At 54.0% G+C, this 22,612-nt stretch overlaps 1 protein-coding gene across 8 annotated transcripts in view; it reads right to left on the bottom strand.

The window, feature by feature from the left end:
* Positions 1-22,612, bottom strand: part of ERI3 (ERI1 exoribonuclease family member 3) — a 128,316-nt gene that overhangs the window by 4,166 nt on the left and 101,538 nt on the right. For 7 of the 8 annotated variants that reach the window (XM_020897473.2, XM_070468276.1, XM_070468279.1 and 4 more), the window contains one exon: positions 20,145-20,244. The exons of the other annotated variant lie outside the window; for it this stretch is intronic. In XM_020897473.2, coding sequence (XP_020753132.1) covers positions 20,145-20,244 — 100 coding nt within the window. The remainder of the gene's footprint in view (positions 1-20,144; positions 20,245-22,612) is intronic. 8 annotated transcript variants of the gene reach the window in all.

The raw sequence follows: 22,612 nt of genomic DNA, 5'->3' as shown, positions 1-22,612 counted from the left end.
CAGCCCCCTGCGGCTGACACGCTCCAGCTGGTACCCTTGTCTGGGAACTGAAAGAGGACAGGATGCAGAGCCTGAGCCAGGGCCACCCTCAGGAGGGAAGGGGCCCCAGGAAGCTCTTGGAGGGCCATCTATTCACACACTCATTCATTCAGCAAATACACTGACACCTCCTGTGTGCCAGGCGCACAGACCCATGCTGGGCCACAGCTTGCAGACCCTGCAGCTCCCTGCCCTCGAGGAACTTCGGAGACTGCACCTACAAGTGGTGCAGTGTGAACAACGCTATGAGAAAAGCAGGCACCAAAAAGGGCACTTCATTCAGTCCAAGGATCAGGAGAGGGTTCCTGGGAGGAAATAAAAAATGCAGAGGAGGCTAGCCAGCAAGGTGGGGAGGTATTCTCGGCATAGTGAACAGCACAGGCACCTTTCACAGGGGAAATGTGGAGTGTCCCCCAAATTTAAGATGAGCAGATGGTGGGTGGGGGTGATGAGGAAGAGACAGGGAAGCAGCCAGGTCAGCACTGGCTGGCTAGAGGAACCCCTGCAGAGCCCCGAATGCCAAACTAAGGAGCTTTAATTTTTTCTGGGAATGATGGTGAAGACACATGTTTGAGGAGCAATGACAGGCTCCGATTTGAGTTTCAGAATTATCTTTTGAGGCCTGGAGGGGTCCTGGAGGACTGACCAGAAGGCAGAGACACCAGCTAGCAGACTGCACTATGTATTTCTGGTCCAAGTCAGAAACAGTGACCCAGAACAAGGCCAGTGATGGTGGAGATGAAGGTGGAGAGATAATGGTCATGTGGAGAAGCAGATGGAGGCAAGAGATTTTTAGGAAACAGAATGAGCAAGACTTAACGAGGGGACTGGGAGGGATGGAGGAGGCACAAGTCTAAGATCTAAGTACTACTCACTGTAATAAGGCAAACAGGAGAAAGTACAGGTTTAGGTCAGTGGTGAACTCAGCTTCAGATGTATTAAGCCTTGAGACTTCTATGGGGCAACTAAACTTTTTTGGGACAACATTTCTTTTATGGCCTTTGGGCATTGTAGCTTGCTTAAACAGGCCTTCCCTATCCCAGTGTTACTAGAAAACTATCATATATTTTCATCTAATACTTTGTTTATGAAAACTTTGACTTTTAGTCTGCCTGGAATTTATTTTTGTATGCGGTGAGTAGAAGATCTAACTTGCTTTTCCCCCTAGTGGATAGCCAGCTGTCTTATCACCACTGACTGAACTGTCCACACCTGCCCCACACTTTTGAAATGATCCCTCTATCATATATCAATTTCCATACGTGGATCTGTCAGAGCCAGGAAAGAGAATGAACATGAAATGATCAAAGAGGCAAATCATATTGAGAGGACACCCGGAGCAGAAGGGTAACAAGCTGCTGACTTCACAAGGCCGTGAGGCCTAAAGGAAAACTCAGACACAACCTGGGGTCCCCTGCCTAAAACGCTCAGCATGGCGACATCCTGTATGAGTGAGCTCCAGAGGCCGGCGAAGGACGGGCCAGAGCACACAGTGCAAGGACCCACAAGATGGGTGGAGGGAACAGCACCAGGAGCAGGAACCACGACAAAGACGACGGCAAGAACCTGGCGCACGTCAACATTCTAGAACCTCATCCAGTCTCCGCCTCCTTCTGCTAGGACGTTTTGGCCTCAGCATGCCTGAGCACAAAGTGTCAATGGGACTGCCAGAGCAAATTTGTTCCCAGCCCCACGTGGGACGTACTTACTCTAAAAAGTTATTCGCTGTTTATCTGAAACCCTAATTTAACTGGCATACTATGTTTTTATTGCTAAATTGGCTACTGGGTGCTGGGGGCAGCATCTCAAGCTATGGCTGGGTGCAGTTGAGGGTACAACAGCAAATGGGAGCTCAGAAAACAGGAGGCCAAGGCAGGGAATACAGGACTAAGCCAGCAGGGGGCCCCTGTGTACCCCTAGATTCTGGGTTCGAATCCAAACTCCACCACTGGACAACTGTGTGAACACGTGCAGCTTATTGTACTTTATTTAACCTCTCTGTTTCAGATTCTTCTCTAAAATGGGAATAATAATGATAATTATAGCAACTACTTCCCTCAAAGGGTTGTTAAAAAGATGAAATGAGTTTTTATTTGTGAAGTGCTTAAAACAGTGGCTGGGTTAGTTATTAGTAGTAGTATTGGTAATGTTATTCCAATAGTATCCAATGATAATATTGTTATTCCAACAGAAATACTCTGCCATTCCCCAACTCCCATTCCTTGCCCCAGACACAGCCCACACAGTCCCCTGGACCCACAGACATGGTGACCTTGGTCCACTGGAAAACTCCCACCCCCATTTCCTTCTCCCCACCAACAGGGCTCCTGCAACTCCCTCCCCTCCCCCCAGACAGGGCCCTCTTAGCCTCAACTCCAAAGTGACCCCTTCTTCCAGCCCCCCCGCTACAACCCCCTTCCACCCTACCGAGGTGCCTGGAGGTGCCACAGGGCTGATGGTGAAGGATGACGGTGGTTCCACAATAAGGGGAAAAGGCAATTTCATCTTGATTAGCAGGCGATTTCTCTCTCCGTAATAAGCGCGCTCCAAATAATTAGCGTGTTTTACGTAATAATGAAATTACAGAAATGCAGTCCACTTATTCAAACAACTCACCATTACCATATTTTTAAATATTAGACTTAATTAGAGTTTATCACTTCAGAGAAGTATGCGGACCGAAGATGTTTTTAAAAAAATCCTCATAAAGTGTTTATTAAGCGCTGGTAAAGCTGGGATAATGATGTGTTTGGAAATTAAGGCAATCAAACACTTACCGCCGCTCCTGGAGGCCGGGCATGGAAATGAGGCCATTACACGCCCATTACCCGCCAGCTCGCAGCCACTTGGGGGGTGGGGAGAGGATGCGCCTGGCCGAGAGGGCACAGTGCCTGGAGACGCCTGTGCCAACAACCGACACAGCCTGACAAGTAAGCACAGAATCACTTGCAGGCCACTGATATGTGGCCACCAGGAGCCTGACTCAGACTTGGCCAGGCAGATGACGGGACAGGTCCCAAATGCCAAAGGAACCCAAGATTAACCTGGGTCCAGACTCCCAGGCCTGGCAGGACACATCAACTCCATTCAAACCCCAGTGGAGTGTGGGGACAGGCGCCCTATCGGGCAGCCAGAGAGGTCAATGAAAAGAGGTGGAAGCAAGGAAGCTGCAGACCCAGGTGTCCTCTCCCAATTCCAGGCCACACAGGAAGGGGAGCTGCAGTGGGAGAGAAAGGTCTAGGAGGAAGCGGGGGACTGAGTCAGGGGCCAGGCTCAGGAACGCACCTGGGGACAGACACAGAATGGGCAAAGTAGGCAAGAAGGGTGGCGAGAGAGAGGGGCGGGTGGCTCCAGGCCCCATTTATCCCGGTGAATAACTAATTCCAGAATTTATAGTGCTGGGTTTTTGTTCTGTGGCCATTTATATCTGCGAGGGGAGGAAATGAAGAGGCAGCGCGGACGCCACATCTTTCTGTGTTATTGCTTGTCTGCCATTTGCAAATCATTATTAATTGTGGGCCCTGGTGGCGGGCCGGGCGGGGGCCGGGCCGGGTACATCCACATAGCTCTTCATCAAGGACCCCAGCCGCTGCCCCAGAGAGCCAATTACCCCGCCCTGATTGGGATCAGATAAAGAGGGAATTTTTACAAATTAGGGAATAAATAGAATTTCCACACAGGGCGCGGGCAGGACCTGAGAGGCTGTAATGAAAAACCATCCGTCACCATCAGCGCGGGCTGGGCACGCCAGCCCCGGCACTCCCTCCCTCTGTGGGCCCGCCCGCTCAGGGGCCCAGGCGTACAGGTCTAAGGACACCCCAAAGCCCTCTGAGGCCTGGAAGCAGGGAGAGGAGTTCCCACTGGGGCGTGTGTACACCCTCCAGGCCCAGCTCTGACACTATCCCTGTTGCCTCATCCTTTCCCTGTCTGTCTCTCCCTCAGGGTCTTGACAGGAGGAGACTGAGGCAGTCCTGAGTTGGGGACCACGGGGCAGAGACCACATCCACGCCCCTCCAGCTATGGCAGCCCCAGGGCAGAGCCCCAGCCCTGTGGACCAGTCACTCTGGGCTCCCATTAGCGCTCCTCCCCTTGGATCATTAAATATGTATATCTTATTACACGCCTTGTTAGAGTATCGAGCTCTATTGACTGATGATAAATCCTGAGCCTCGTCCTGGCCATAAATTTATCTGGAGATGATGAAGACTCAATAATCTAGTCAGGCAGATAATATCATCGGGCCTTAAAAAAGATCATTACATTATATGTCAGAATTAAAAGTGAAATACGCCGTAGTAACAGGGCGGCTGCTCTGGCCATTACAATGGGTGCCCGCCTCCCCCTACTCGTCCCCAGACAAGACCCCACCAGGGTAGAGGGGCCAAGAATCCTCACCTTCCTCTTGGCTCTGGACGCCATGGCTAAAAGTGCTTGATAACCTAAGGCCAAGTGAAGAAGGCCTGGGGTGGGAGAGGAGCAGAGAAGAAGTGGCCACTAAGAACTGCTGGGCACACCTACCATGCCTGGCAGCCTCTTCTGCCCCAACCAAGCTCCCACCTTAGCCTGTCCCTAGGGGTCTCCTGTGGAACTGTCTTCTGGGGTTCCTGGCGTGGCTCCAGTGGGAAGGTGATGGGGCTTCACCTCCTTCCAGAATGGCCTCATCTGACCAATGAGGGCAGATTCTTTCCAAAATGAACACCCAGGATACAGAGAGGTTAGGCTGCTTGTCTGCATGCCCCAGGCACCTGTGACCTGGCCCCAGACCCCACGGGCCAGCAGCCTATCTGAAGTCTGTCCTGTGCGCACGCGCTATGGACACAGACCATGGCCACCTCCCTCCTGGGAGCCCTGCCTGTCATGGCCTCTGCATCCTGTCGTTTGAGAACCTTGCTGCCAGCCTCTTAGTGTTTGTCGTCGGCACTACCAACCGTCTCCATTATGTCTTATTTTCACCCATTTCCACAGTCACACCCTCCACCTTGTTAACATCCTTCACTGTTCTTCCTTCGAAATACTAAATTCATATATCCCCAATTACTGACAATACAACGCTTTTTCTTCCCCCTCACTGGAACCTCAAAACCATTCAGATCCCTAATCTCTTCAGGTACATCGCCTTCCTGTCCTCACCTTTCTCCTCTGTCCACTGTTGACTGCTTATCCAACAGCCACTCCCTCTCTGCAGAGCTGGTGGAGCCCACTCCTCCCTCCCTGACCCAGGGGGAACCCCGAGAGTCTGAGCCATTTGTGGGGATCCTACCCCGTCACCAGTCATGGGTTTAGGAGTGGCCAAGCATTCTGGCTACTGGGATATGATGGTAAGTTTGCTGAAAGACCTCCAAGGAAAATTTCCTGACTCTTAAGAAGAGAAGCATGAGGGGGAAATAGTCCTTTATATTCTGGTTGGACATTTTCATGTCTGTACATCTATCTGGAACCAAAGAAGCCATCTTCCAGCCTTAAGGGCAGTTAGCCTGTGAAGAACATGCTGAAGATAAAAGAACAGAAAAATGAAAAATAAAAATACCTGGGTCCTTGATGATACTGCTGAGATGCTAAATGAACCAACCCTAGGATAATCTTACCTCTCTTATGATGTAATAAACCCTCTTATTTTTTAAGATTTAAATTGGGTTTTCTTTTTCTTGTAGCCAAAAACATAGTAACTGATACAGAATGTAAAGGCAGGAAAGAGAGTGAGGAAACAAACCAGGGGAGGCAAAGGGCAGCAAGGGCACTATTTGAGGCTAGGGAATTGGTAACCCCTGTTATGTTCTCTTAAAATATTTGCTCAAACTGTCTCCTACTATATCTCAGGATATAGGCCATGTTACCATAAAGGCTAAAATAAGTCAAGCTTAGATGGGAACCCAGGAGAAAACAGAGGGAAAAAAATACAACTTTACTGAGAAAGGATTTTTATGTATGTGACATGCAATTTAAGTAATTTTTCAAAGTCCCACAGCAACACAAAGTCAACAGACTCACGCACGGTTTCTTCTTTCACCCCTGCCCTTCTTAGCAATGTCACTTCCAATTTCTAGATTATCTCATGGTCCAAAATGGCTGCTGAAGCTCCAACCATCACATCCACATTTTAGGAAAGAGGAAGAAGGAAAAAAGCAAGACTAATGTACTTTTCAGGTGAGTCATTTCCCTTTCAGTACTGCTCCTGAAAGGGACAAGCGTGTTCAGTGTGTTCAGTCCCACACACACTGGGGGACTTTCTTTTTATCTCACTAGCCAGAACAAAGAGATATAAACATTTAGTTGTATGAGAAACTTAAAAAAAGAAAGTAGTATTTAACTGGGTACGCCATGTTGCCCCTAATTATCCAGGGGCTCTATTTAATGAGGAAGGTCAATGGCTATTGGGTACAAACCAAGTAGTTTTTGTCCAGGCAACATAACTGATACACTTCACTTTGGAGCCTGGATTCCACAATCCATCATCTCAGGCCTTTCTTGCTAGTAGTTTCAACTCTCTTGTTCCCTTTTCCTCCCATCACCCCTGCATGGAAAAATCAAACTCTGCCTTCTTTAAGCTTGCATCTGGGCTTAGTGTGACTAGAGAAAATTGTACCCTTACAGATTCATGTGACTCATAAAATCAGAGCCATCAATCGCACCTGGGTGTATAAACACCACCCCGTTTTCTATGTGCCTGATAAGTGTGCACGCTCTCTTTTTCCTTACTGACAATTTCACATTTTCTCTACTTTCCACAACTCTCTAACCCTTACCCCCAACATCACCCCTGACGGCCTCACCCACACAATCTTGTCTCCTACTTCACAGGAAACACAGAAGCCAGCCCCCTGCATCTGGGCCAGTCCTTGCCTTTCATCCTGATACAGCAGAGGAACTGTCCTGAGGTCACTTATGAAGCCCACCCTCTTCCCAACTCTACCTGGCTTCTGGAGTCTAACCCGACTGCTTTTCAGGGGTCTTACATTGTGAGTAACCCCCTTTCTCTCTGATATAGCTTCAGTGGACTGACTCAGGCCTTGAGACTCTTCTCTGGGTTTTAGTGACACCACCCTTTCTCCCCTCCCCTCCTCCAGCTCCCCTGTCCACTCCGCCTTTTCTCCTTACTGTGACCGCCCCTACGAGGCAGGCACCGCTCAGAGCAGTCATTGGCCTTCTTCCCTTTTTACTCTCTGCACTCTCCCTCAGTAAACTTACCTACCCCTAAGCTTTATTTACCACATAACTTCTAATAGTTTCTAAACCTGTATACCTACTACCATCCTCTTGGTCCAGGCGTCAATCTCTCTCAACTAGGTGACATTACTGCCCCCTCTCCATCTCCTCCTCCATGGTGTCCTTCTAAGTCACAAATCTGGTCATTTCACTCCCTATCTTAAACCCCTTCAATGCTCCTGGAACAGAAAAAGGACATCAGTGGAAATGTCGGTGAGTCTGAAATAAGGCCTTTTGTTTAGTAAACAGTAAGGTACCAGTGCTAAAAGCCTGGTGCTGATGGTTGTATTGGGACTGGGCAAGAGGCTAACACTAGGGAAAGCTGGGTAAGAAAAGCTTCTGCAAACAGAAAGCCAGTTCCAAGTAAAAAGTTTAAGAGTTCATAATTAAAACAACAGACACCCACCACCACCACCACTTTCAACAAAGACTCACTGCTCTAAGGACAGAGTCCAAACCCCTACACTCAGTTCCGGGATCTGCCCAGGGTCCCTCTGGGGCCTCATCTTCCCCACACGCCTGTAGGACTGTGGAATTCAGCCTCTCCTCCCTCCTGGCTTTTCCACATGCTCTTCCTTCTGCCGGGAAACGCTTCCCCCACTGCTGAGCTGTCCTGAGGTACAGAGGTTTGCTGCAGTTTCCTGAGGTCCTTGCCTGCACCCCCATGTTGACGTCAGGAACCCCTTCTGTGTGTTTCCACAGCACCCACTGTTCCTCCATGTGACTGCCTCTGTCACCCCCTGCTGGACCACAAATCCCTTGAGGACACGCATGTTATCTCCACAGAAGCCCCCAGTAAATACGTAATAAGTGGAAGAAAGGAAGGACTGGAGGAAGAGTAAGAGGGAAGGATGGGGAGACGAGATCACAGTGAGCCTACTCTAGCCCTGATACCTGCCACCTGCAGCCCAGACAGGCCCCAGCCCCAGTGTCGGCCCGGTCCTGCCCCAGGTTCCCACGTGCTGGCAGCGTCAGCTCCTTCCCCACCTCCACTCGTTCCGAGTATCTATTTCCCCAAGATCTCCTGTGTCAGGAGACAGGTTGGGACCTGAGCTCTCATTGACCTGGCCAGCCCGTCCTGAATCAAGACATCTAGGGGCAGAAGGAGCAGTGTTGGGGCTCCATAGTGCCTGCCAGCGATGCCCTGGAGAAGGGCCCGACTAAGCCTGGGGACTCTGGGAGGGGGGCTGCCCTCCCTAAGCCCAGTCCCACCTGGTAAATATTTCATCCTCAAGCTGCTCAGCTAATCCCTATTAATTTCAATACCGCCGCCTTGCCTGGCTCAGCTCCCAATGCATTATTTATCCCCTTTGTTTGTTTGTCGCTAACAGGTGGGCCCCAGCGGAGGCGCTGACTGGGGACAAGCCCACTCCATCACAGTGTGGCTGTGAATTAATCATGAGGACTAATGGGAACCACCTCAGCTCCAGGCACTTCCCTAGCCCCCTCCCCCTGCCCTGGCACCCAGGGGTGGGCCTGGGCTCTCTCAGCACAGTTTAACTCAATTCAAAACAACACATTTTATCCACTATCTACCCACAGGAATCAGATGCAACGTTATGCTCTGGGGACACAAGCTGAACAAAAGAGACTTAAGTTCCTGCCCTCAGGGAACTTTCAATCTAGTGCAGGGGAGGGGGGGAAGGAGGCATTTACCAACTTCTTAATGAGGACCATGACTGGATGCTCCAAAGGCCCCGGGCGCAGTGGAGGGGACTGGACCAAGGCCAGGAGTCAAGGACTCTTCCGTGAACAGCAAACTGAGCTGTGCTCTGAAGGATGAGCAGGACTGAATTAGGCCAAGGGTGGGAATGGGGGCTCCCAAGGAAAAGAAAGCCAGGTGGGAAAGCCCTGAGGTGAGTGAAGGCATGGCGGGTTCCAGACCGTGAGGGAGGGCGCTGTGTGCCGCAGTACACGGGCATGAGGAGAGAGGCTTCAGAAGGGGCCCCTACATCGAGGCCCAGCCTGGGTATGCTCCTCTCCCTAAGTGACCAGCATTTGCCCCAGGAGATGAGCACAGAGTCCTCCCGAACACCTGGATACAAGCACGCACTCACACCACCGCTGCTGACATGAGCAGTGTCTGAACTGCTGGCCCTTTGTGCCTGTGGCACTGCATGAGTGGTCAAGACTGTAAGCCTTCAACTGCGCAGATCAGGACATTCAGGTGAGCATTTGGCCTGGAGGACTCTGAGGAGGCCAGCGTGGGCCTCTGAATGCCCAGAAGCTCAGGTGTGCCTGTGATAGGCCAGGGCTGGGGACACTGGCCGGCCTCAGCCACCATGCTCACATCACCTCCCAGGAAGGAAGTGGCCTCGCCTCTGAAAACTCAGCACCAGACTGGGCACCCAGAAGACCCCAGCAAACACCTTCTGAACGAATCACTGCACCAAAGTGAATGCCCACCATCTCCCACAAAAATTTTTCCCCAGACACTCCCCTCAAAAGTTTCCCAGAGATTCATATAGATAAACAAGCTAACTCAGACTCAGGGTGGTACAGTACCAAAAGTATGGTAAGCCTCATACGTAGGAACCATCATCAATCCCACTTTAAAGAGGAAGAAACAGACGCCCTGGAAGGTGAGTGACATACCCAGGACCACACAACCGGAAATGATGGGTGTAATCAGAATGAGGTCAGCATGGCTCCAGGCTCCTGGCAGGTCCATAGATCTGCCCCTTCTGTGGAAGGATTTCCCCCAGGGATCTCCCTTGGTGACTCCAGGGACCCCCAATCTTGAGAACAATCCCTAAAGGGACCTTGTTTATGAACCAAATGTAGCTCTACCAGGGCAAAGACCTCACAGTGCACATGATTGGGGGTTTGTAATTCTACTCAAAGTAGCCACTTTGAAAATCCATATGTCTCCAGGCTCTCCGTACATCACAGTGTCAAGTCATGGAGCAGTGGCATCCATCAGCAGCTCCCAACGCCAGGGTCTGGGTGCCCATACGCCTGATCCCACCCCATGAGCCTGTCCTAACTAGGGGCTGCTCGGGCAGCATTACCCGCGGTGTGAGAAGGCTCCGGCTAGCCTGCCTGCTTGACCCAGCCTCACCCCTGCCCCAAACGCCTCCTCCACCCCGCTCAGTCTCTGTTTTCTTGGAGCTAGGCAGCCAGCATGGAGGCAGCCTCGATAACTCGCTAACGTGCTGCCCATGCTGTTCTTAAAAATTTATGACTGTGCAACATGAAAAATCCGACTGAGGAGCCGTCATTAGCAGCGCTGCCTCCCTCCCCCACCAGAGCCGCCCTCGTAAATTGAGATTTATGGCTGCAGCAGGCAGGGCGGGGGCGCGTGCAGACGGTGAGGATGTTGTGGGGGAGACAGCAGAGACCGATGAGGCAGCGGTGGGGCCGGGGGCTCCCCCCTGCGGCAGCTCTGGTTCATCGCGGCCTGCGGAGATACCTACCGAGAGCCACGTTTGGCCTGGGGTGTCAGCCTAGCACGAAGGCTGATTCCCTTCAGCCGCCGCACTGGAGGGGGCGGAGCCTATCTATGCCAATCACTGGCTCCTTGAGGTCCTGGGCCATATCCTCAGATCCAGGTGCCAGCAAGCGAGGGTCTCTTAGTAGGATGACTTGAGGAGGGGGAAGGTTGGACCGAGGGAGGAAGCATCATCTTTGTTGGGGTCACTGGACCTTGGCCCCCCCACTGTCCGTTTCTCCAACCAGAGGCATCTGGGTTGGGCTGTGACTGTGGTATGCCAACCAGAGAACAGAAGGGAAGGGAGGGAGGGAGGGAGAAGGATGTCAGGAGCCCTTCCGAATTCCCTCTCCTGCTGGTAAGAAAGGCCTGAGGAGAGGATGTTACAGGCGGGAGGGCAAGGATGGGATCCGTCTGAGCCTCCCCAACCAGAGACCAGGCTGGGGCTGGGAAGAGGAGGTGAGACCGGGAGCCCGCACCCCCACCCCCCACCACAGGCCCTCCCTATTACCTCCCCTCCGCCTACCCCCTGCTCACTTAGCCCTGTCAGCCAGGCCATTATGAAATTGGGGTTTCATTTACAGACTAATTAAACATTACAGCTTGTTCACAATTACAACGCGGGGATGAGGGAGTAACTAATTACGGAAGAAATGAGCTAACATTTATCTCTGCTCCCACCCTCCCTCTCCCCCCGCCCCCCCAGCCTGGCTTCCTCCCGCTCTCTGGTCAGTACCAGCTCTCAAGGCTTATTACCTAGGATAGGGGACTGGAAGGGCCCGATACCCACCCACCCCAGACACAAGGTCAGACTGTTCCCAGCCACCCCAGGGGAGGGGCTTAGTTCCCAGGGCCCTGCCGCCACAGACAGGGCTTCTGCACAAGACCCTGTGGGCATACAGGACCCTGTGTTGGTGCGTGTGGCCGTGATACGAGGGTGGGGTTCTGCTTTGGTGTACGAGTGTGCCAGCACTCTGGGGCCATGTGACTGTGCATCTTCATCTTTGGGGCAAGGTGTGGGGCTACAGATGATGATTTCTGTGATGGGCTATGAGGATGAATGATCCATGCCCTGACCCCCAAGCCCCCAGGGCAGTACAGGAAAGAACCAAGAGGCTGCAGGAGGTGATGGTCTAAGCGGGCCCCAGGACCAAATTCCCCACTGGGCCATCTTATTCAGTCAGTCAGAAGCAAGAGAGGCAGCAGGATGACCCTGCCCTGGGGCTCAGCTCCTCTCTGTCCTCCAGCTGGCCTTGGCTTCTGGCCAGATTTGCATGCCCCGCCCCCAGGGCCCAAGGAACCTCCTGGGGGTCCTGGGGTGCCCCCTGCGGGCAAGAGTCCTGGGGTCTGGCTGGCTTGCTGCAGAGTTTAATAATAGTAACAGTGAGAGTAAGCGTTTCCATCCTTCCTGCCTTTGGGCAGAAGAAGAAAGGAAAGAGGAGGGAGAGGAGGGAGTGGAGGGAGCGGGCTGAAGGGAGGCTTTGAGGCCTCAGAACTCACATCAAACGGCCGGATCTGGGCCTAATTGTCTGACCCCTGCCCCTGCCTTCAATCAGCTCTGCGGCTCCCCGCCCGCCCCTCGCCTAACTAGCAGCCATGTTCTCCTCATTAGGACAAGCTCCCCTTGCACACGTGTCCCCGGACATGTCCCCAGCACTCCCAGCTCCCAGCCCTGCCTGGTGGGAGGGTACAGCGGGGACCCAGTTTCGGAGGGGCTCCTGGGACAGCTGTACCCTCGGCCACAGCTGGCTGGCCTGAGCGGCTCAGCACCTCTGCCTGAGTGGCAGGGCCCTGGAGGCCACGTGCTGTGACATGTCCCTGGGCCGGCTCAGCCGCTGTGTGCATTCTGTCCTCTGTGTGTCCTTGTTACAGCCCGACTGTCTCAGACACATAGCTCCTGAGGGTGAGCCGTGTTTGAATCCTGTCCCCTTGGGGCTGGTTCAGCCCGGCAGGGGGTCTGCTGTGGGTCAGGGTCTGCGTTCAGAGGCCAGGAGCTGAAGGAATTTGTCTGCCTACTGTGCATGGATGGTTCCCTTAAATAGATCCAGGCATGGCGATGGGTTAGCGTCTGGGGCTGGTGGCATGGCAGGGGAGCAGGGTGAAGAGCTCTGACCCCAGAGAGGTGTGTTTGAACCCCAGCTCTCCCATCTCTTTGCTCTGCTGCCCTGGGTGTGTGACAGCCTTCCTCAGCTTCCTTAAATACGGTAGAGGTGACAGCCCCGATCTCACAGGGCTGGAGGATTCACTGAGGTAACAGATGTAAAGTCCTCTCTACGACACCTGGCACCCAGCGAATCTTATGGAAGGATACAGGTGGGGACGGTGGATTCGGACCAGGACAAACAACTTCCCTTCTCCACAGGCCTCACTTTGCCCAACTGGATCAAAAATGTCAGGGACAGAAAGAGCTGTGAGGAAGGGTTCAGAGCCCTGTAGAAAAAAAAGAGCAGCTCCCAGGGGACCCAGCTGATACCAGGGGCAGAAGCTCTGATGCTGGAGCCACAATTTGGGGGCAGGGATGTCACACAGCAGTGTCAGGTGGGAGGGGCAGGGGCCCAGCTTAAGGACTGTCAGGTGGCACCGAGGTCAGATGAGGTAGGTTAGTAGGGGCGGTCCACGAGATAGAGATCGTCCCTTGAGTACCGTGGGCTTGGGAGCAGGGGGTTATGAACACCATGGGAATGAAGGCTCTCTAGGTCACTCTAGGTATTCATTCTCAAGGTACCAGGCCTGTAGAGGACTGGGGGAAGGGCTGGACTGGTCCGGGCCTTGACATTGTCTCTCACCTTAAACCAGTGGTAATGACTTGCAAATATTGATGAAAACGCAAACTACAGAGATTGTGTTTTTCGGGGAGTGAAGGTGGGGAGAGGGGATAAGGAGAAAAATAAACTGAAATGAAGTCCGGTTATCTCCCATCTGTGGCTGCTCCTAATCCCCCAGCCCAAAGGAATCCAATGCAGCCCCTTATCTGCCCTGTCAATCACTCCATCACTACCCAGTGCTTGGTGGGCACCGCACACCCTCGAACACACTCAAGCACATGCTCACACATGCACACACTCACTTCACGACTCTTGCTCCGACACTCCCGCCCACCCCAGCCCATTATTCCTCTGAGTAGGAGCAGCCAGCACGCAGGTCCTGCCAGATGGATGCAATTTGCATAATATCAGCAGCGGAGGCTGCAAGATCACCAGGGGTCAGGGCGCTGACATCCCCGCACAGTCTATCTGCAAGTGCTAATTTGGCCGGCATTGATCTGTCTTTCTGATTTCTTTGTCATTTACGACTGCGATGGTTTGACAGGAGATACAGAGAGAGACAAGGGGAGGCCAAGCCGGGCCTGGGGCTAGGAAGGTAGGGAAACAAAGATTGTACTTCCCAGTGCATCATACACACACAACACACACAGACAGACACCAGAACCTCCTTCCCCTATCTGCCACTCCACTCATCCATCCATCCATTTCTCCATCTCTTGAAGACTAGAGCCTGGTATCTGACAAGGGCCAGTTCCTCAGATGTTCCTGGGCTCTGAGTGCACCAGCCCAGGGAGGAAGGTGTGAACAGCCCCAAGCACTATGCAGGCAGCCCAGTGAAGGCCCTGTGGATGTCTACAGACTTGTCCCTTCTCGTGGTCGGCCACCATCCCCGGCTTCTCATTTTCTCTGGGACACGCTAGAAAGAACTGGACAGGGTCGGGGGAGAGGGGGAAGAGAGGTGGTAGTGCTGGGGAAACACACACTCCAGCTATCTCTCCCCTGTCCTCATAAGGGAGCTGTGCTGACTTTTCCCTTCCCAGCCTCCTCACCCTGAGAATGGCCAAAGCCAGGAGGAGGGGGCAAGACACCCCTCTGCCTCTCCAGGTTGGCCAGGAACAGGTCTATCAGGTTGCAGAGGCTTCACCTCAACACTTCACCACTCTCAGGTCATCCGAAGAAGCCCAGACTGGGCTCTGGCTGATTCTGAAGCCCTTAGCTCAGCCAGCAAGTCCCAGGTCAGATCTACATCCTCCCTGCTGGGCGCTTGGCCAGAGGCCCCACATTCTCCCCTGCCTTGGGAGGAGAGTTCAGCACAGGGGGATGGGTAGGAGATGTCATGGGGGGGAGGGGGAGAAGACACGAACTCTGGGAAGGAAGAGCCCACTGCAGAGAAGTGGACATGGTCACTCTGGAAAGGGAGGCAAAGGGGCTGGAGCCTTCCAGGAGTGACCCCTCTGCCAATGGCTCTGTCCCGGCCCCACTTCTTTCCCTCGCCCAGGGTAGCAGGAGCAGGGTGATCAGAAGGAACTCCCTGCTGGGCAAGGGTGGGGGGTACGCTGGCGTTTGGTGTGTGCTAATCCCGGGCCCGAGGTCTTCAGAGGGACCGGGGAACTTCAAGGAGGGGAAGGCAGAGCTGTACTGCAGACGAGCTCATTAGCCAGCACCCCCACACCCCCACCCCCCCACGAGGAGGAGGGCGGGCGGCCCGGGGAGCTCGGCAGTGCAGGCGGCAGAGAAAAGGCTGTCACTGTCCTTTCTTCCTTTTGGTTCAAGCATCTCCCCGAACCGACGATTCTCCTGCAGTGACATCTCTCACGGGCGCTAATGAGATCCGTGTCACAGAGCTAATGCGCTCTGACTGGACTCTGATAGACACCCCACTCCTTCAGGGGAGCCTACAGGCCGGCACTGCCCCCCGGGGCCGGGCCCCACCCAGCCACCTGCCAGCCCAGCTCTCTTGCCAAACTGTGCTGGGCAGCAAGTTCCTGAGAGGGCTCACCCGGTGACTTGCCATTCCATCTCACCTGGAGCCTGTAGAATCCCTGGTCCCTGAGCAGAGGAGCTAAGCAGCCAGGGCAGGACCACCCATCTGGGAACCAGAGAAGGTTTCGATTGTTCGCCCCACCTGTGAGACCGGCAGTCTGCGGGGCCTCCGTGTCCCAACAACAGGGGAGATTTTACTGAGGTTCCCTGTGTGGATTTCCAACAAGAAAGGAGGGAAGGAGGCCCAAGCCCTGCCTTTAGGGAGGTCAAGTACGTAGGGCCTGATCATTACCTCTAGCTGGGGCCTAGGGATGTATTCTGTGCGCTCACACTGGGAGGGCTAGGCAAGACCCCCAGAGGGGTGGTCCCTAGAAGACGGGCAGGATCTCCTGGATGGAAAGCAAACGGAAATCACTGTGTAGGGTTAGGAGGAGGCTGGAAGCCAAGGGGCGGGGCCCTCGCTCCCAGGGTGACTGTGCCCGGGTGGCCACGCCCCCTCCCCTTTCTTCCTCACGAGCTGCTACCGAAGCTTTGCCAAGACCTGTTGGTTTTACGTGACACTGAGAGAAATGCCAAACGTAAGCTTGTTTTCTTCCTCACTGTCTCTGCTGGTAGCACAGAGCCCAATACCAAAAACATGCTCCCAGTTCAGCATGGTGGTAAGAACGCAGATTTTGTGCTCAGATGGACCTGACAATGAATCCTGGCTCCTTGGTCCGATGGCCTGTGTGACTGCAAGTGAGTCACTCAGCTGAGCCTCAGCCTCCCAATCTGTAAAATGGGGGTGACAATGGCTGCCTTCATCAGACTGTATGAAACCTAGATGAGTTAATACAAAGTGCCCCCAAATAATGTGAATGTGCTATGCTGACCACTTGATGAAATTCTTTGAAAGAAGGCCCACTCAGCAGCCCCCCGTGGAGGCCGCCCAAGTCAAGAACGCTGACGGAGACCGCTGACACAGCTAGTCAGCAGTTCTGCAAAAGTGTGGTCCCCCTCACCTGCAACCTGCTCCATGCCACCCGGCTCCCCGGGGTCGCAAGGCTGAATCCACTCCCCCAGGAAGAAGGGTCTCTCCCCGACCATGAGGCCACACTGACAGCCGCAGCGCCCCCTCTCAGGTAGGTGTTCCATCCCTGATGCTCCCCCTACTTCAGTCCCCAGGGCCAAGCCCTCTGCCCATCCTGGTGACAGAGCTCAATGCAGGTTTAGCACCTACCACAGCTCCTGACACACAGGTGTAAGGTAGCTGTTCACCACCTCCTTCCCCATGCCCATGGCCAGCTGGCTGGCCCTGAATTAACCACCACCTCCCGCATACCTTACTGCATGCGTCCCTCACCCACCCTCCCCACTGCCCCCTCCATTGCCCTGTGGCCTCCCCTTCTGTGATTTCTCATTGCTAGTCTTCTAGTTCTTTCTACACAGACTCTCAGATGGCACTGACTGGAAACAGCTCTGGCCAAGTCATTCTACCCAAACACCCTACGGCTCCCCCTCAAACAGCCCAGCCATGCACATCTATCCCAGCGGGCCCCTCCCTTCCACAGACAAGGTCCCTGTCCTGCTTAGCCGGCCAAACCTCCAGCACACCTGCCCCCTTACTCTGCCAGCACCTCCACCACCCCAGTGCCCAGCAGGAGTCCCCGCCAGGTAAGCCCCACAACGCTCCCCTGCCACCCGTACCTTAGAAGGAGACTTAGAAGATTCCTCCAGGGCCCAGGGTCATCGGAGCTCAGAATACCCTGCCACTCCCCCCACGCCCCCAACCCAAGGCATTGCAGGAGAAGCCAGCAGCCCCTGGAGAGGGCTAAGCTATGGGACCTGCAGAGCCCTTACCCAGCGTCACCAAGGCTGCCTCACCCCCCAGGAAGATACATACCACTCCCCACTTGGGGCTGGCAGCTCCTCACACAGTTAATTAGCACCATGTCACTGAGGACCAGCCTGAGTGGCCAGTGACAGGAGCTGACCCCTGACCTCAGGGCTGGGAAACAGTCCACATCAAACTCTTACAGCGCGACCCTTTTAGCACGCACAGTAACTCAGGGCACCGCCAGCTGAAGCTCATTAAAGCTGTCTCTTTGGCGCGAGGGCCATTAACCTCACCGCTCAAAATCTGCACCTCCCCTCCCCGCCTCTCCCAGCCCAATTAATGCCCTGCATCCTCCCTCCCTTCCAAGCACCCTCACCCATACCTCAGAGCCAGCCAGGAGCTGGCAGGGCAGCCCCCTTCATTCACGAACACAAGCATCGAGTGCCAGGAGCCCCCCGTGCCCTGGGCAGAGCAACAGAGGAGGCAGCTCCTGGAGCACCCACTGTGCGCCCAGGCTGCGCCAGCCGTCCCAACAGCCCAGGGAGGCAGGTGGCACTGTCTCTGGTCTAAGGTTACAGGGCTTGGACTGCTGCTAGCTCCAAAGTCCTGACTTTGCTGTCATCAGCCAGAGCCTTGGGTGGTCCCCTGGGGCCCACCCAGAGGGAAACACCTTCTTCTCTGAAGAAGGAGGGAATACTTCAAGGGTCCGCACCTAGAGTCAACATGGGTGGACAGACAAGAACAACATCACTGAGTCCCAGGAGGAGTGGGAACAAGTCACCCCTTCCCCTCACAAACACCCCCAGGACAGATACGCAGAAGCTGGGCACCTTGTTCAAGGCTGTGTGGGGTGAACTAGCCCAGTCCTGCCAGCTTCTCAGTTTCTGGCAGCTCCTCTTTCTCTGGGCCAACACGTCTTCCCAGGGGCCCAGGTTCTCTGATCCCTCCCTTTCCCAACAGCCGTGCCCTGATGCATCACTCACTCGCTATTCGTTCATCCACCAGAGCATTTGTTGAGCACCTACTTAGAACTAGTGTGTGCAGCACCCAACTGCCTCATTGATTCTGGATCAGAGCTCTGATCCTGTCTTAATCTCACTCACAGACTTCCTGTCTCCTTAAAACCTCACAAAAAGCCACACCCTCTGACCTGGCATTCAAGGCTGGCTTATTTCCCCATTTATCTTCTAGCCATTTCATTCCCTAATCCAAATGTCCCACTCCAGTCACAGGAAACTACTTGCAGAAGGCCCAAATTGTCCTCTCATCACAACAGTCTTCCTCCTGCCCTTGCGCTTTGGTATACAGACAACCTCCCCAAAGTAGAAAACCCTTCCCCCAACTGTGTGCCTAGCAAACTCCTATTCATTCGTCAGGGATCCCCTGACTCAAGTCTCATCTTCTCTAGGAAACTTCCTGCTGACTTCGAAGGCCTATCAGCATGATAGGTTTGGGGTCTCCTCGAGGCTGTATAAAACAGCTCCCATGGGAGGGAACAGCAGTTGTGGGGGACTCCCAATTCCCCAGGCCTGATTGCCACTCCCTCTTTCCCCCAGGACACCAAGAGAACCTTGAGGGCCAATAAAAATGATACCGGGCATCCCTCAAGTAGTGAAATGTAAATGAAGAAGCAGCAGCCCTTGAAACTGTCCTTGGGGCAGCCCAGGTGTTTCTATCACGACCCTGAGCACCCTGGGCGGAAACTGCCCAGTTCAATCTCTGTCTCCTCCCAGGATGTGAGCTCCCTGAGGACTGGACTATCCACTCAGCGCTCCCAGCCCCACCAGGCACCTGCAATGTCTGCGGAAAGGATGAGAGGCCAGTCTGGAGCAGGTGACTGGACACCTTTCAGTGTATCTTGCCGGTCCCCTTCCCCGTCATACCTCCGCAAAGGTACACAGGCTATGCTAATGTCGTAACATCACCCAGGAACACCCCTGCTCCTCCCCGCTTGGAACAAAGTCTATGCCTGTCAAGTACCCTGCTTGAAAATATTTGCATGTACATGTGTACAGACACACACACCAAATAAGATGCATAAAAATGAACAAGCACATTTTCTGATGGATATACACACAGGCTGATGGTTGCTTCCACAGAGACAGGTGCCCTCAGGAAGATAATACACAGAACACTGTTACCCATACACACATACACGCATCCCTCAAAAAGACACATTACAGGGACACACACAAACTCCCAGACAAACAGAAACATGCAGCTTAAGGTGCCATTCACGCACTCATACACTCACACATCCACAATGATATATAAGAAGCCAGCAGAGCCTCCAGTGCCTAGAACCAGCCCCCTCCCACGGAGGAATCCCCCTGAGGATACACCCCCATCTGGTACCCCAAGTGGCCCCTCCCAGCCCAGGCACCACTCAATGGAGGCTGCTGCTCCTACGGGGGAGTTCAATACCCTGTGGACGGAGCCATCGGTCAGAAGGACCCCGACTAATTAAAAGCTGGTGAGGTTTAAATAATTCATCTCCTTAACTCCCATTGATCGCCCAGTTTAGTGGCCACAGACTTGAAACAATATTAAACAGCCTTCTCCAGCTCCACGGGGGGTGGGTAAGCTGACATGTGCCCACCCCTCTGAGGACATCACCCACCAGAGATGCAACCAAGGGTGGGGATCCCTTGGTCTGAATCCAAGGCCACCTGTGATCCACCCAAAGCCCAGACCCCAGCCTCCTCCTGAAATTTGTTTTGAGAGATCCTTTCCAGTGGTCAGGTTCCACTCTCCCCTCACTCCACCCCTCCTTCCCCGCTCCCCCCAGCTACAGAGAGCACCCTGCTGGAGCAGTGAATGAGCCCCAGAACCCCTCTGTGTGCCAGGGACTGGGGTGTGTGGGCAGGGGACTGACCAAGCTGCCAGGGGGATATGTGGAGGGACTGACCAATGCCGCTGTGGGGCCGGCCTATGTGTTGCAGGCTGAGGCCCTTGTTCATGTCTAGAAGTCCATTCTTGGGCCAGCAGCCCATGGCGAAGCTGTAAGCCTGGAAGACAGGAGGCAAGAGTGGTTACCAGAGGCCCTGACCCAACCCCATCACTCACCAACACCCCCAGCCCCCCATGTCTTCCCAGCAAGGGCTTACTCTCATCACGCCACTTCATGAGAGTCCTCCCTGCTTGCTGGGTCCCCTTTCCACCAGGGTCCCTCCAGAAAACCCTTTCCTCCTTCAGAGCCCCCTCTCTCCTGGGTGTCTCCCCATCAGAGCTCCCAGCCCTCATGGGGTGCCCCTCACCAAGCTCCTCTCCAGAGCTCCCATCTACTAAGATCCTCCTTCTTAGGACCCCTCCTCCCACCGGGCATCCCCTTCATTATGCAACCCCCCAATCCAGAGGCTCTGGCCCTCTGTTGGGTCCCCTCCCCACATATTACTGGTCACAAAGACTTGTGGTGGGAGGGACTTGGAGATCAATATATCCAGACTTCACTCCAAAGACAGGAAAACTGAAGCCAGAGACAAAGGGGCCAGCCAAATGCCTGTGGTCAAGGTGCTTTTGACCGGGAGGTAGGCCAGACTGTGGAGCTGAGTGCCAGGTGGGCCTCAACTGAAGAGGGGTAAGGTCACCTGGCCGACTCAAGCAGCTGTGAGGGGAACACATGAAGAGTGTGTGTTTGTGTGTGTGTGTGTGTGTGTGTGTGTGTGTGTGTGGTGGGAAGCAGATCTCGTTGAAGGTCAAGTGCTCACTTATGCATATTCAAAGCGGCCACCCATCGATCTGTACTTAATTGTTTTCCTGGGGTTGGGGAAGGAAGTGCTGGGGGCATCGATCTGCTCAGCCCCCAGCACTCCATTGCCCCCCTCTGTCCCCAGGCCACCACCCACCTCCTCCACAGTGGGGGGAGCACACATCAAGCAGGGACAGCACCTCCTCTCACATCCCTTACAGGCCTGACAACCAGGTGTCACAGATGAGGAAACTGAGGCCCAGAAAGAAGAGACTTACAAGGGTTAGAATGCTATTAAGTGGCCCAACAGGGATTTAATTCCTGTTCAGCCTGCCAGCAAGTCCCAGGCTTCTATCAGTGGGCTTGCATTGCTAGCTGACCCTTCGAACGTACCCTTCTCTTCTCCCAAGAAGTCCCTAGCACCAGGCTGTCCTTCTCCCAGTGGCAGGAAGGTGACAGGGTGTTAAGACGGTGATCATTGCAGATGATGTTTGGGTAAGTTCCCAGAAGTTGGATGGTGAGTCCACTGGTGGAACTAGAGTGACTGTTAGCCATGGGCAGGCAGGCACCACAGAGCTCCCGTCCACCACTGGACCAAGGGGCTGAGCAGAGGGCTGGCACCCTTCCTTCCCAGACGCAGGAATCAAGTGTCAGCCCTGTGGGTCCTGAGAGGCCAGGAGAGATTGCAGCTCAACCTCAGCTCCCTCCAGAGCCACTTTCCTTGACCACAGATGTACCAGCCACCCCCACACTACCCAGCCTGCCCTCCCATGCTTCCCCAGGCCACAGCTGTACCCACAAATCGGGGGCTGAGCTCGAGGCTCAAGGACAGGGGAGAGGACGCTGGCTCAGAGCCAGGGCAGAGCTGGGATGCAGGCTGCAGGGAGAGCAGCCGGTAGGCGGGGCACAGCTGGGGGAACTGCTGAGCGCGGTCAGGGCCGCGGATGGAGCGCAGTGGGCCAGAGAGCAGTGGCGGGCCGCCTTTCAAGTACTTTAAAATCACTTACAAAGGCCGGATTAAACGATCAGAAATTCCATTTAATAGGACAAATAAAGAAATAACAATCTACTCTATCAGCTTGGAGAAGGCGAGCTGGATGGGTTTTCTTTTTTTTTTTTCCCCTTCTAAAAAGGAAAAAGGGAAGGAAGGGGGAAAAAAGAAGGATAATGTGTGTTTACTCAAGCAAAGAAAAAAATATTTAAGTGATGTCGGGGAGAAGATTGCGGTAACTAGTGAAGAATAACACCGTCTACTTTGCTGTCAAATCACACCCGAATTTCAGTAATAGATTCTCGGCTGACACTCAATTCAATTCGAAGGTGATCCTGCTTTATCCCAGCCCATCAAATATTAAACACTTGCATTAGCAGGTGCTGCCGCTTCCCGGCTTAAAGCGGCGGGCGGGCGGCAGGGCTGTGGAGGCCCCTCTGCTCCGCGTGCGGCTCGGGGACAGGGCAGCTTGGCGTTATCTGCGCGTCATCCTGAGCCTTATCGCCACTAAGCGGGAAGACCACTTCAGATAACATTAGGCGCCTGCCCCAACGCGTCACCGTGATTAGATTATTATTATAATTATGACTCCCCAAGATCTTGTGCAGACTGGAAAGTGAGGGAGCAGCAGAGCCCAGGAGGGCCTGGCTGGTCCAGGGCAAGCCGGGGCCCACAGGGGGGAAGCAGGGGTACCAGG

This window comes from Odocoileus virginianus, chromosome 5 (genome assembly GCF_023699985.2).
Source record: "Odocoileus virginianus isolate 20LAN1187 ecotype Illinois chromosome 5, Ovbor_1.2, whole genome shotgun sequence".
Lineage (NCBI taxonomy): Eukaryota > Metazoa > Chordata > Mammalia > Artiodactyla > Cervidae > Odocoileus > Odocoileus virginianus.
This window is presented reverse-complemented; position numbering and strand designations above follow the sequence as displayed.